At 48.5% G+C, this 12668-nt stretch overlaps 5 protein-coding genes across 5 annotated transcripts; 2 read left to right on the top strand and 3 right to left on the bottom strand.

Moving 5' to 3' along the window:
* Positions 1–1233: 1233 nt before the first annotated feature.
* BT62DRAFT_923375 (uncharacterized protein) lies at positions 1234–1803 on the top strand (the record flags this gene model as incomplete). The annotated part of the gene is made up of 5 exons (XM_043184499.1): positions 1234–1310; positions 1367–1416; positions 1481–1607; positions 1666–1726; positions 1783–1803. The coding sequence occupies 5 exons, from the start codon at positions 1234–1236 to the stop codon at positions 1801–1803; spliced, it is 336 nt and encodes a 111-aa protein (XP_043034925.1).
* A 373-nt stretch (positions 1804–2176) lies between these two features.
* On the bottom strand, positions 2177–4381 carry BT62DRAFT_1011680 (aldehyde dehydrogenase; the record flags this gene model as incomplete). The annotated part of the gene is made up of 14 exons (XM_043177816.1): positions 2177–2225; positions 2277–2484; positions 2538–2727; positions 2779–2953; positions 3006–3216; positions 3273–3369; positions 3420–3479; positions 3533–3562; positions 3613–3663; positions 3723–3826; positions 3882–4005; positions 4058–4134; positions 4188–4201; positions 4263–4381. 14 exons carry the CDS (start codon positions 4379–4381, stop codon positions 2177–2179), a joined length of 1509 nt encoding a protein of 502 aa, XP_043034924.1.
* A 1659-nt stretch (positions 4382–6040) lies between these two features.
* Positions 6041–6432, bottom strand: BT62DRAFT_1011679 (uncharacterized protein; the record flags this gene model as incomplete). The annotated part of the gene is made up of 2 exons (XM_043177815.1): positions 6041–6112; positions 6175–6432. 2 exons carry the CDS (start codon positions 6430–6432, stop codon positions 6041–6043), a joined length of 330 nt encoding a protein of 109 aa, XP_043034923.1.
* Positions 6433–6783: 351 nt separating this feature from the next.
* Positions 6784–9268, bottom strand: BT62DRAFT_908238 (S-adenosyl-L-methionine-dependent methyltransferase; the record flags this gene model as incomplete). The annotated part of the gene is made up of 8 exons (XM_043183700.1): positions 6784–7125; positions 7179–7474; positions 7531–7758; positions 7811–8172; positions 8226–8279; positions 8332–8455; positions 8512–8641; positions 8816–9268. The coding sequence occupies 8 exons, from the start codon at positions 9266–9268 to the stop codon at positions 6784–6786; spliced, it is 1989 nt and encodes a 662-aa protein (XP_043034922.1).
* Positions 9269–10053: 785 nt separating this feature from the next.
* On the top strand, positions 10054–12519 carry BT62DRAFT_908296 (uncharacterized protein; the record flags this gene model as incomplete). Its single annotated transcript, XM_043183704.1, has 11 exons — positions 10054–10232; positions 10281–10342; positions 10400–10573; positions 10621–10795; positions 10841–10929; positions 10979–11658; positions 11713–11809; positions 11858–11916; positions 11967–12045; positions 12095–12405; positions 12460–12519. 11 exons carry the CDS (start codon positions 10054–10056, stop codon positions 12517–12519), a joined length of 1965 nt encoding a protein of 654 aa, XP_043034921.1.
* Between the last annotated feature and the right edge of the window lie 149 nt (positions 12520–12668).

Here is a 12668-nt window from a genome sequence, read left to right as displayed (position 1 = left end):
CTCCTCCCAATTATCTCATTCCTCCAATTTCTTCTTCGTGATGAGGTACCCGCGGTCAAAGTAGAATGGCCTCGGGACAGAAGCCTGAGAGCATAAAGAGTCCTATGCTTTTGACGGCGTTGATAGCCATGACCGACATGCCTTCATAAAATTGCCTGGATGGTAACTACACAGCTCTATAGTCATGGCCGCCGTCGTTTCCAATGTTATCATGTGTTTCGACTCGGTTTTCACTACGGAGTGGCATTCCTTTCGACAGAACCGTCACGGTGGTTTGAGGAAGAAGATTTTGGCAAGTTCTTAGGCCAAATTTAATTTGTGGTCCATGAACATGCATGAACAGTTGTCGGGTACATTTTTTTTCGTTCATAGCCGGGCCGACTCTCCGACGCATTGCCTTTTTTTTTCAAACTTCGATCTCGGCTGCAGCCCAACTTCAGCCTCGTGGCTCACGAAACAGTATTATCGTATGGACTGCATTGTCTCTACCATCAGATCCACTGCTTCGTGTACGTTATTTCTCTTGCCAACTGGCATTGAGTTCTACTCCAGCTGAAACGAGGGTCGTACGCCGGCGAATTATTTTGGTTTTGGTAGGAATCAGATCTCAATGCATCCTGATGGGACACTGCACATAATATACTTGCTTCTTCATTTGTAACTTTGGTCATAGGATAAACAATTCCCCCGGCTCCCAGAAATCAATCCTCGAGCGAAAAAGCTTTCTTCCTAGAATTCTGACGACAGCATCGTGTACAAGGTTGGGCGCTCCAAGCCAGCACCTCCTTCCCAGACTGGCCTGGCCCTGATACGTGATAGCGTCCTATGATTCTCTATTCCGTGTCAGTCCTCGAACGGTCTCTTTTCTCCGTTTCGCGAACATCACCTCATTTTGCAGGGAGGCTAGATGCACTGTAAAATGTACTCGTCTCGTGAGGCTCGTTCAAGGACTAATGCGGGTGTGTTTCGGCTGATTTACTTCCAGAAAACTTGTCGAAACATGTTTCAGACGTCGAATAGCATCTGGATGCCGTAAACACCCTCGAACATACAGGTCTAGTACTTTACCCTCAGTGTTTTAGCGTATAAAGGACAGTCGAACAGAGGGTTTGAGTGCAGCAGCGCCAGCAGCATTACCTCCCCCCCTACAATTTACATCCTTTCTCAGTTTTGCAACCCAAAAGTCAGTTCTCCCTGCTTTTCATCTATACAGTGGTTATTAACGAGACGTAGATGCAATTCAAGTTTGCTACCTTCGTTGAGGTCGCCTTCTTGGCTTCTTCTGTGGCAGCTATCTGCCCCGGTTACAAGTACGCTCAACATCAGGACTATCCTCCACACACAATACTGATTTATATGTGTACAGCTACGGAATCATGGACCTCGGATATGACGTCGGCACTGGAACAGAGGGCTGTCAGTAATCTTAAATCTCTTCCGTGCGGGAACTGGGAACTGGGAACTGACACGAAATTCATAGACGCCGTGGTGGATGATTCTTGCAACCAGGTGGCTGGAGCAATTACTCACAACGTCTGCGACGAACCGCTGTTCTCCTGCTCTCCGGCGCCTATCACGATCACCGCCTTGCATTATGGTGGCCAAAAGTGTGTACCGAACTCTCGAACTTGTTCTTCAGCTTAACTAACTTTTACTACTCTGTAGCTATGCCTGCCGAGGCGACGTTAACTCAGGATCATGTGACGGTACAGCCGTTCAAGTCTGCGTAAGTGCTCTGTCGGTCACATTGTTCTCTTCGCAAACGCTGACGTCGATGGGCAGTGCCGCAATGACGGAAACTAATATAACACTGCTTTCGACCATTTTCTTAGTTTATGATTGTATGTGTATATAGCTCAGGACTTTTTTTTCTTTCGAATGTTATCATCTGTGAACTATCTACCACCTTGAGTAATCCCAGAGGCTGCGCTTTCATTGGAACAATCAAAGACTGATTTTAGGGAGGCGCAACGAATACTATGGCCACCGCAGCGGCATAATAAAATGTATTATCTACAGTCTCGGATGTCATGGTAGAAGACCTTGTGCTTAGAGGAAAGACGTATTGCCTAAGATTCTTTGAATTCATTTTGATTGATGGTCAGGGCATCTTGAAAATACATGTTATGTCGGGTTTAGATACATAACTCTTCGATAACTTCGTTCAGTTCCTGTCTTACAATTTCAATCCGATGTTCATATGAACAGCTTTGACTTCCGAGTACCTGTAGCCGAAGTCAACGCAGACCAACAAATAAAACTAAGTTAACACTTACATATTCAACGCATACTCACCCAGCTCCCGCCCATTGCCAGATTGCTTGTAACCTCCGAACGGAAGGGAAGGCTCCAAGTCACCATAGCAATTAACGTAGGCAGTACCAGCCTCCAGAGCATGAGTCACTCGGATGGCTTTACTCGAGTTCTCTGTAAAGACTGCCGCAGCCAGACCATAAGATGAGTCGTTCGCCAACTCGATCGCGTCTGCACTCATTGTCAGTATTTCTTTCGGATTGGCTATCATCGAGTCTGCATACCTTCTTCAGTCTTAAACTTGATTAGAGCGGCCACCGGCCCGAAAATCTCCTCCTTGACCGCTTTCATGTGGGGCCCGCCGGTGAAGATAGTCGGCTGGATAAAGAAACCCTCTCCCATGCCATGTTTCTCTCCACCGACATGGAACTGCGCTCCTTCCTCCTTGGCGGAGTCGAGGTAACCCATGACGCGCTATCCTGCATGTGAATCCCCTTTTATGCTTGATTATATTCAGAAACGCACGTCAAATTGTATCTGCGAAACCTGAGGCCCATGTTTGGTGTCCGCGTCGAAAGGATCACCGGTTACATGCTGCAAACTTTTGGCGAGCGCAGTGAACTTTTCGACAAAAGTGTCATAGATGGTTTCCTGGAGCAGAATTCGAGAAGAAGCACTGCATATTTGACCCGCATTTGAGCTGAAAGTAACATTCTAGTCAGCACCAAATAACGTATGGCAAGTATACTTACAAGATACCCGTAGCAGCCCATTTCACAGCTTGTTCAATATCTGCATCGTCAAAAATAATGCATGGACTCTTTCCTCCAAGCTCCAGACTGACGGCTTTCAAATTCGATTTGGCTGACGCTTCTTGGATCTTCCTTCCCACTAGGGTACTGCCGGTGAAAGCAACCTTGGAGATGTTTGGATGTTCGCTGATTGCCTGACCAGCCGTGCTACCTACGTGTCATTCAGTATTTTTTTAAAAGATATTAACAGCGTATAACGCCTCTCACCGTAGCCATTGACGATATTGACAACACCAGGTGGGAACCCGGCCTCGATGATGAAATCGCAGAGGCGTTGAGCGGTCAAAGGGGTGATTTCGGACGGCTGGGGAGCTATCAATGCCGACGATCAAAACGGATCCGCGATATGATTACCTTTAGGACAACGGTATTCCCTGTGGCCAGCGCCGGGCCGAGCTTCCATCCCACCATCAGCTAAATAAAGGCCTGAGTGAACTTCTAAATTCGCCATGAGCGATCGGGATTACCATAGGGAAGTTCCATGGTACAATTTGGCCCTGCCAAAACAGGTCAACAGCGGCAGAAAGAACTGAATCCATGGACGCACCACAACGCCGTAAGGTTCATGTCGAGTATAGCTGAATTTTTCCTCGTAGGTCTTAGTGTGTGGTGTTAGCATTTGACGAGGATAGGATAAGGTAGAGCTCAATATCGCACTTCAATTACTTTCCCATGAATCTTGTCCGCCCATCCGGCATAGTATCTGAGAACAGAGATCATATCAGTAAGATCACTATTCTTCGCGGTCTTGAATGGTTTTCCTATGGGGTCGGTTCGTTCAGTTCCCGCGTACGGAGACAATAGGCCCGCACATACCGACATTCAAAGTCTCCAATGCAGCCATCTCATCGATGTTCTTCTCGACGAGGTCTGCGAGCTTGGATAGATATCGCCCCCTTTGGGCCCCAGGACACTTTAGGCCCCACGAGTTCTTGTACGCCTAACAAGCGGTAGCGTGAGATGCGTGAGACTGCGAGATAACGATTTCTCACCTCCTTGGCCGCTTTGACTGCGACATCGATGTCTTTCTTTGTGCCCCCAGCGATGGTTGTGATCACCTTTCCAGTAGCTGAGGTGCATTATTGAATACAGACCGAGTCGGAAAGACTAGGCTGGTCGTACCTGGGTTAGTGACGCTGAAAACGGAGTATCTCAGTCATCATGCCTCGTAACAGATAGTAGAGGCCAGATACGCACTCGATGGAGCCACCCTCGATGGGGTCGACGAACTTTCCATTGATGAACAGACCGGTGTTGACTTGAGTAGTACCCTTGAAGGTGGGCGTGTCGAACTTGTAAGTGAATACTCGATTCATGACGGTGGATGCAGAAGAAGCGGGCGTGGACTCTTTCATCTTTTAAGGGCTTAGTGAAGTCCGGCTCGTCTTCCCCGGTCAATGTGGGCATTGGTGGATTAAACTGTGCATCAAAGATCATGAGGACGGATCGCCTGATACGAATAGTCCGCAGGAAAGGCAAAGGGGTCGGTTGCAGACGGAGCTTTTAGTCGTCTGGGAAATTTTTGAGAATTGCTGACGGAACCTTAAGCTCTTCGTTTAAAGCTGTAAAGGGATGTTAACGATTTGTGTTCGTCGGTACCGAGCCACCGTACCTCGCTCAAAGGCACACAATGGAGTTCAAAAGATTGAGGGCTGATTATCGATACACTGAAGCTAGTCCTTAGAGTCAAAGCTTCAGGTTCTCATTCGGAAGAAAGGAAGACGACGCGTGTTATTCATCTTGGAATTTTTCCTGGATCTTTTTGGAACAACATTCTCGCATTCAAAGTCTGGTCGCTGGAGAAATAACTCGTTGAAGTCCCATATTAAGTTTTAACTGTTATCTAACGCAGAAATGTTTACATCAGTACGATTTCACTCTATTCCACTTGACAATGTAGTAAGGCGAACCAAAAATTGTTTGGCCTTGTCTGGGGAAGCAGTAAACGGTCATCCAGCATGTCGTGAATGCACACAGAGTGTCAAGTAAACAACATCATACCATCTGCGATCGATCGCACTGGCGGGAACGTTCGGAGTTTAAACCATCTTTTTCCTCAAAACGTTCAGTGCTTATCATTGTCACTGAGCAAATTGAGGCTGTAGAGCTTGGGATCACGACAAATAAAAGCATCATTGTGTTTGTCAGGAGAAAAGCCTGATGTCTGCCTACTTATAGGTGGGAGATGTGGCACATGGTCACCTTTGACAAGTCAAACGATGTGATCTTCGCACCAGAGCTGAAAATTAAGCAAAGAGTTGACCATCATGAGCCAGAGGACACCAAGCAGAGTGAGGTAATCTATTGGGATTGGAAACCTTGGCATCAGGACTGGGTATGAGATCACTGTAGAAAGTAGAGAGTGAAGCAGCCAAAGCAGGATACTGTATGGTGTATACTTCTGTGGCATTGGGGGGGGGGGGATTGTCCCATGGTCAGCAAAGAATGGTCCATAGCTGACATTAAATGGCACCTTGAATTGCAGGTAGTTGGAGTGGCCATGCATATGTGATATTGGGTGAGGCTTGAGGTAAATCTGAACACTCGCCATGAGAGCTGGGGTCAAAGATGTATAGGGCCAAATCTTTACTCCCAGATTTTGTCGTACCATTGGCTTGCAAGGATGACTTCAGTTCAAAGGCGTGTAAAAGATTTAATTTTAATTTGTGACTCAGAAAGTGAACCTTCTTCTATCTCATCAGTGTGAATCCTTGGGTTTATCGGACCTGGATCAGGCTGGAGGTGACACGAACTTGAGTGTTTCATACTACAACCAAGCCCATTAACATAGATACACTACTACTGTATCAAACGATTGTATACATGTCTACGACTAGACATTTATCGCCAGGTTACTGATTGAACTTGAAGCGGAGAAATTACCAGCATGACACAGTAAGAACCTAGTGAATAACACACTAGGCAACATCAAGCAAGACATCACACCACCTATGACATTTCCAAATCCCACTCTATTATGTCTTCCAACAATCAACCCCCACTGGCAGGCAGGTACAGCGTTCTCCAAGTGTGCATTCGAGGCCCGCCTGACCATCAAGAGTGACACGTTAGGCATCAGAAAACTGGGCCTTGTAGGTAAAGGAGGTACCAGGGATGTTGAAGTTGGAGAAGGTGTGAAGAGCTGCGCAAGCGAGGCCCTTTGGGCGAGAGGCTTGTGTGTGGCTACAGGCAACGCATGGGACAGGCGTGACGGCGGAGAGGGAGAAAGTTGAGTATGCGACACATGATGCGTGAGAGACCGAGGAACGACAGGTGAAGACGGCGTTTGGTGCGTAACAGTTGGAGGTATCGGAGAAGATCTTGCAGAAGGAGTGTTTGCTTCACATGCGTTACATATAGGAATCATGATCGGAGGAGCTTCTTGTCCTGGTTGCGAAAGATTTGCAACGGAAGAGCGCCGGCTCAACGATAGACCACGATGACGGGGACGGGAGACATTGGTGAAGGGGGTGATGAAGGTTCAGTGCCCGAAGTCGGAGCCGATGGGTGAGGCTGAGAATGAGCAGGACGGACGCACTGTTATCGGAGATATGGACTAGGAATGACGCGGCAACTTTGGGACGGGAGGAAGAGACCACGGTAGTACAGATAACGGTGATAGTTCTTTCATCTTCAATGTGGTTGGCCCAGTCAAATTCGGCGCTTGCTTGAGTTGTGTAGTTTTGCTTGACCCAATGAACCCACTACCAAATCGTGCCTAAGCTTCGTCAAAGGGAGGTAGTTCTGTGCGTGAGCCGAATGTTGGAGTTCCGCATCTGGAGCTGGCTCGTTCCATAATCTCTCTTTGCCCGGCTCCGACGTCTGTAATGTCCCGAACGGAGGATCCACGTCCTAGGTCCGATGTCCCTGCGTCTGGGAAGACAGATCCACTACCTGCCCTGGCTCTCTGCTGGATTGGAATAGACGTTGGAACAGCAATGATGTGTCCAAAAAGAGATCCGGGAGCCTTCGTCAATTTTGTCACCTTCCATCCAGCGGAAGCCGCAAGTGATACAATCTCGCGAAGAGTACGTTCTTGCCCATTGAACACGGACTGCATCTGATATGAACTGAAATGAGCACTCATGATAATCGAGGGCAAAATCAGCGAACCGTAAGATCCATCCAATATACATGGGCGCTAGCTTTGCCCAAGTTGGGTAACAGAGGGGCAGGAGCTAACGTGGTCTCTGCACCGATGACACCATTGTCCCCCCTTGAACTGAAGTCATCCTCGCAAGCTAATGGAATGACGAAATCAGCGATCACAAGCTTTGTATCATCAGCCGCCGCTTCCCGGAGACGCAATAAGATGTGCTGAGCGAATGAGTCCGGCCAGTCATGCAGGATAACGCGTAGAAAGTACACAGCAGCATTTCTGACGGGCTGAGGCGTGAAGAAGTCATGAACTGATAGCATATATGAAGTTTTTAGTAAGTCATGACGAAAAGAATCTGGACTGTACCTTGAAATTGGGCGATATCTGGATCCAGGAGTTGAGGACATTTGTTTCTCCATTGCCGCTCCCCCATCTCAACAACAACCGGTCGATCCTGGATGATGAACTTTAATCCAATGCTATCCTCATCGGAGGGATTCGAGAATGTGTGTGCGAGGAACATGCTAGTGGAACCAATACCACCACCAACGTCTACCACGACGCTCCCTCGGGGAAGAGCATGCCAATCAAACCCTAGAGAATTGCAGTTCAGTTGCCCGTTAATGCAAAACGGAGATGGGCGTACCATTTAATACCGCTCCAGGGACCTCCCAAGAATCCGTCCCAGTCATCGCCGTCCCAAACCTTTCTAGTCGGTATCGATTCGAATTCAATAGCGGATTCACGTTCGAGGGCTTAAGACCGCAGCGATTCTCGATCGTTGCCGCCTCCTCTGATCTCGGCAACATCCCTGATTCACACTCAGGTCCGTTGACGCGACCGCCTCTGATTCCTTCGCCCTCGAGCCATCCAAAAAATCCAACGCCTTCGCATCCAAAGGCAAAATTGAAAGGCGCATGTGTCGGTTCGTTCGTGTTTTTGTGGGCGTCAGCAGAATAAAGATAAGCTTCAGCGATATATGCGGAAGATTTGAATAATTCGTCGGTGCTAAGAAAGGATTAAATCTTGAAGCAAGCTTAAAGGAGAAGATTGACGACTACCTAAGCCCGACAAACGCCGCAATCCCATTTGTGTCACGAAACTTTGCTTGAGGACTATCGCGAGATTTAGCAAAGATTCGACCAGTGAACAACGCTGTGACTGCACCTTGATATGACTTCTTGTGTTGATTTGCCCGTATCCACCAAAGACGAAATACGGTTGTTAGTAAACACATCAGGAACAACTTCGCGGAGTATATGATGTGTTGCAAGGAGACGCAAAATGTGAGCTGAAGGCAAAGGAGAGTAAATGGGCTGTGTTACAACATAAGCCGCGAGGTCATACCTAGTTTACTCTTCTCGACGCCATTCTTCTCGGCGATCATCTTAACGTGTAAACCATTAGGACCAGCTTCTCTGAGGATCTCTACCGTATTTGACGCTTCCAATATCCTCAGGCATGCCGGTAAATGATACTAGAAAGACGAAGCGTCAGTACTGGTCAACAACAATCGCGAAGCATGAGCGTCAGCCGCAGGGACAATCGGAGCCGACGAGTTTTGACAGGCGCCGGTGGGAAGAAGCCAGCGTGAGAACGAAAGGAAAGGGCGAGAGGATGGGAAAAACAACTGGAAGAGGAAGGCACTCACTGTCATCGAGGCATCGCACAGCGACAAAAAAGGCGTCTGGACTGTCGCTGTCATTTGTCCCGCAGCGGCAACAATTTTGTTGATTGCTTGCAAAACTGTAGGATGAGACGTCAAGACTTCAGAAGGCGAAGCTAGGTCGCAAGGAAGATCCAAGGCAGGAAAATCGAGGTGGGCGGGTGGCGAAGGCGTAGAAGAACGGTGATGAGGAAACGGATGCTCTGTTGCGGTCGTAATGGATGTCGAAGGCGGCGGCGACGCATACCCATGGTCAAGGGCGAAAGACGAGCACTTTTCTTTTGTCATCGTCGTCGATGGTGGTACAGAGTCCGCTGGAGACCTCCCCGGCATCGATAAACCTTCTCCATGGGCACTCTCCTCCTTGTAAACAAGCTCAATGTCGTCGAGCGCACTGCCAATGATTGCGTGCAGCTCCCGCAGGATGACGAAGGTCATGGTGATGGTAGCCGTACAAAGGAAAGAGACGAAGCGATCGTTCTTGACTGTGATACACTGGCTAACAGGCGTCACTCTAGACATAGAAGACTTTTCTTTTGCAGGTACATGAAGAATTGGTCCAAATCGTCCAAATCGAGTAATTACCAGACATCTCAAAAAGCCGGCGCTGATCCCTTTATACGTTCTCGACCATACCAGCCGTCCGATGGTACAAGCACAATATGCAGTTCATGCCCAACAATTCGACAGCTGTACTGTCAAAAAGACGTACTGGTGACCATTAAGATTGCATATTTTTCCAGACACTGTTCGGCTTTCAGATTTCGATTCTCGGAACTTTGAGAGATAGCAGATAGATGAGCCTAAAGCCAAAGATCGTGGAGAACACAAGATATATCCCGCGGAGCTGTACTGTTAGATGCATGAAATATTCGGTCTGTACAAGTAAAGCAAGAGCTCGGATCCTGCAGCAGCATTAAACATACGATCTAGAGTCAGGTGGCGTAGGCAAAGGAAAGCAAGATTGAGCGCAATGACCGGACAGCAAGGCGGATAATATCACTTGTACAAAGGTGACCTAACCTTCGAAGCAATCCCAGCGTCGTTCAATATAAACTAACCCTTTGTTATATAAAGCAGCCGATATGTTCGCGTTGTGTCAATTCTCGTCAATTAGCGTGCGGTCAGAGTCAGAAGAGAGGATACGGTCGGAGATAGAATCGGCATTATCGGCCACCCGGCTCACGAGGCTTCGACCCGAAACTGCAGTTCAGACGTCCACCATGCAATGGTCCACTCCGGGCCTTTGTACTTTATTTCTATCTCTTGTTGTCCCAACCCTCGGTATATGGCCATTCTCTCCGAAGCGATTCACTGGAAACTCGCTGGTAGGCGCCGGGTCGAGAGGCATAGTACTTGGTGAAAGAGCTATCGCATTCGGAGACTTCAATGGAGACCAATTGTATGTCGTGGCGTGATCATTTTGTCGATATCCTGACCGTGAACGCAGCCTAGATGTCCTGATGCTCGACGAGGACCAACAAACACTGATTGTGTACCTCTGGGACCACGGTGAGCGCCAGATTCATACAGAGTACATGCAGGAACGTGACGAGGCCCTTTCGCAAGCGGATTTTGAATTCAAGGAATCAGGATCACTCAGGCATCCAGTGGTGGTGGAGAATGTCGTCCCCGGCGACTTTACGCACTCAGGAAAGCTGGATTTGTTGGTTATGGGTCGCCGCAGAACTGGTAGCACCGTCGACATGGTGCTGTACCCCGCATTGCCTGGCGGTGGCTTCGGTGTGTGAGATATATATGTGCTATGGTTACCTCTGACTCGTTCTTAGATATTGCCAACCCAATTTCCGTGGCTTCTTCCAAGGCTCCTCAGCCAATACCCATCGACTTGGACGGTGACATGAAGATCGACCTCTTGGGAATAACGTCTGACTCTGACAAGCCATTGAAGGCGTGGAAAAACGTATGGAACACGTCGAAGGCACATTCAACATTGTTCAACATGTGCGTTTTGTCTGTGTATGCTGTCCTGAGCTAATAGTTTCCCAGCATTGATCCACAATTTCATGGCACACAGTGTACTCTCGCTTCTCCTCACAGTAATGCAGTTGTTGACCTCAACGGGGATTGCCTCGCAGGTGTGTCTGATCTATTATCACCACTAAATGCCAACTTAAACTATAATAGACGTCTTCCTCGTATGCGATGCCGGTGGAGGTAGGCGGTCCTTCCAGGTCTGGGTCAACGAGAAAGACAACGGATTCCGTCTTGCGCAGCAAGCTATCCTTCCTTCTGGTGTCCAAGCCATCTCCTTCGCCGATATTGACCGCGACGGGACCATCGACATGATCTTTCCCACCTGCTCCTCTGTCTCAACCTCTAGCGGTCTTGGAAGCAATTGTTACATAAACATCGCCTACAACAAGCAACTTCCTCTGTGTGCCTCATCCGCCACACCTTCTGTCGTCAAGGGTGTTCGTATATGTCGTTCCCCCGAGAGCCTGTGCATCGCGGATCCAGACTTCAAGTTTGATCTGAGGGATAGCAGTGACAACGATGCGTTTGTCCGGTTCCCGGTGTCTTCCCTCGGCAGCGGCTCACTCCTAGTCCTCGACACTTCGCTCTCCCCAGCGGTACCTCTGCCTATCAAACTAGGCGACGCTAACTTGGACGGGTTTCCTGATCTACTATTCATAATCGGTCATACGCCAAAGCTCGTGTTTTCAGTCCCGTGCGGGAAGGGTGTGACCGGTTGTGCCAAGGACGGTAGTGGAAGACGTGGTTGGCATGTCGAGAAGAAGGGAGTGGAAGTGTTAGATTCGATCCAGGATGCGCGAAGTGTATCTTTTGTGGATATGGATGAAGACGTAAGGTCCCTATTTTTGCCTGCGCGAGCCGGTTTACTTATATCACTTCCAAAGGGTACGTTGGACGTTATGGTGCAACGATCTGGTCCGGAGAAAATACTGTTCGTGCAGAACAACTTTTACTACGATGCATTCTTCCTCAAGGCCATCGGTACGTTCTTTGCATGACAATTTCTTACGAAGCTACTACGTCCCTTAGTGCTGAATGGTGCTTGCAATAATGGATGGTGTTATGGTCCCAACGGAACCCAATATCATGTATGCACATCGTTCAACAGTCTAAAGACTTCGCTTGACCTTTCCTCTAGCCATTCGGTGTCAGCTACTCCGGAGCGTCATACAAGTACACCATCCTCGACACCTCTGGCCGTCGCTCCGCAACGCAAAGTAGGGGTTTCCTTGTCCCTCTGATCTTAACTGACCTCCCTTCTCACAGTCGGACAACTACCCCAAACGGCTTACCATGCCCTCCAGTCGCCTTACTCCTTCTTTGGGTTAGGCCGGACGAACAACTACATCGAGAACCTCTTTGTCGGGAGCACCATGCATGTTGATGAGCATTACATCAACATTGAGGGTGTCATACCGAACTCGAAGGTGGTCATACTGCCTGGGCAGGATGGTGCGGCGTGGAAGAGGCAGCTGTTTTTGAGGCCGGGCAAGTGGGTTCCGTGGGTGACGGTTACGGTTGTGGTGGGGACCATCTTGTTGGCGATCATTGTTCTGGTGTTGCATTTGAATGAAAAGGTGTGTTTTTATATCATTGATTGCAGTGTCTCTGATTGTAATCTTGGTATACAGAGAGAGGACGAGCTAGAGAGGCGGAGAGCGTCGCACCATATCAATTTCGATGCGCTGTAGGCTAGGACATTATAATTGTACAGTACATATACATCTTATTTTTTCCTCTATGGACTCCTGGGTCTAGGTGATGGCGACTAAACATCTTGGCCTGAATATTTTAATCCTTGGCTTTGGTTGCAGAGGTACGAGACAGTGCCACGGAGGAG

The sequence above is a fragment of the Guyanagaster necrorhizus genome (assembly GCF_019112545.1).
Source record: "Guyanagaster necrorhizus MCA 3950 unplaced genomic scaffold BT62scaffold_38, whole genome shotgun sequence".
NCBI classification, from domain to species: domain Eukaryota; kingdom Fungi; phylum Basidiomycota; class Agaricomycetes; order Agaricales; family Physalacriaceae; genus Guyanagaster; species Guyanagaster necrorhizus.
This window is presented reverse-complemented; position numbering and strand designations above follow the sequence as displayed.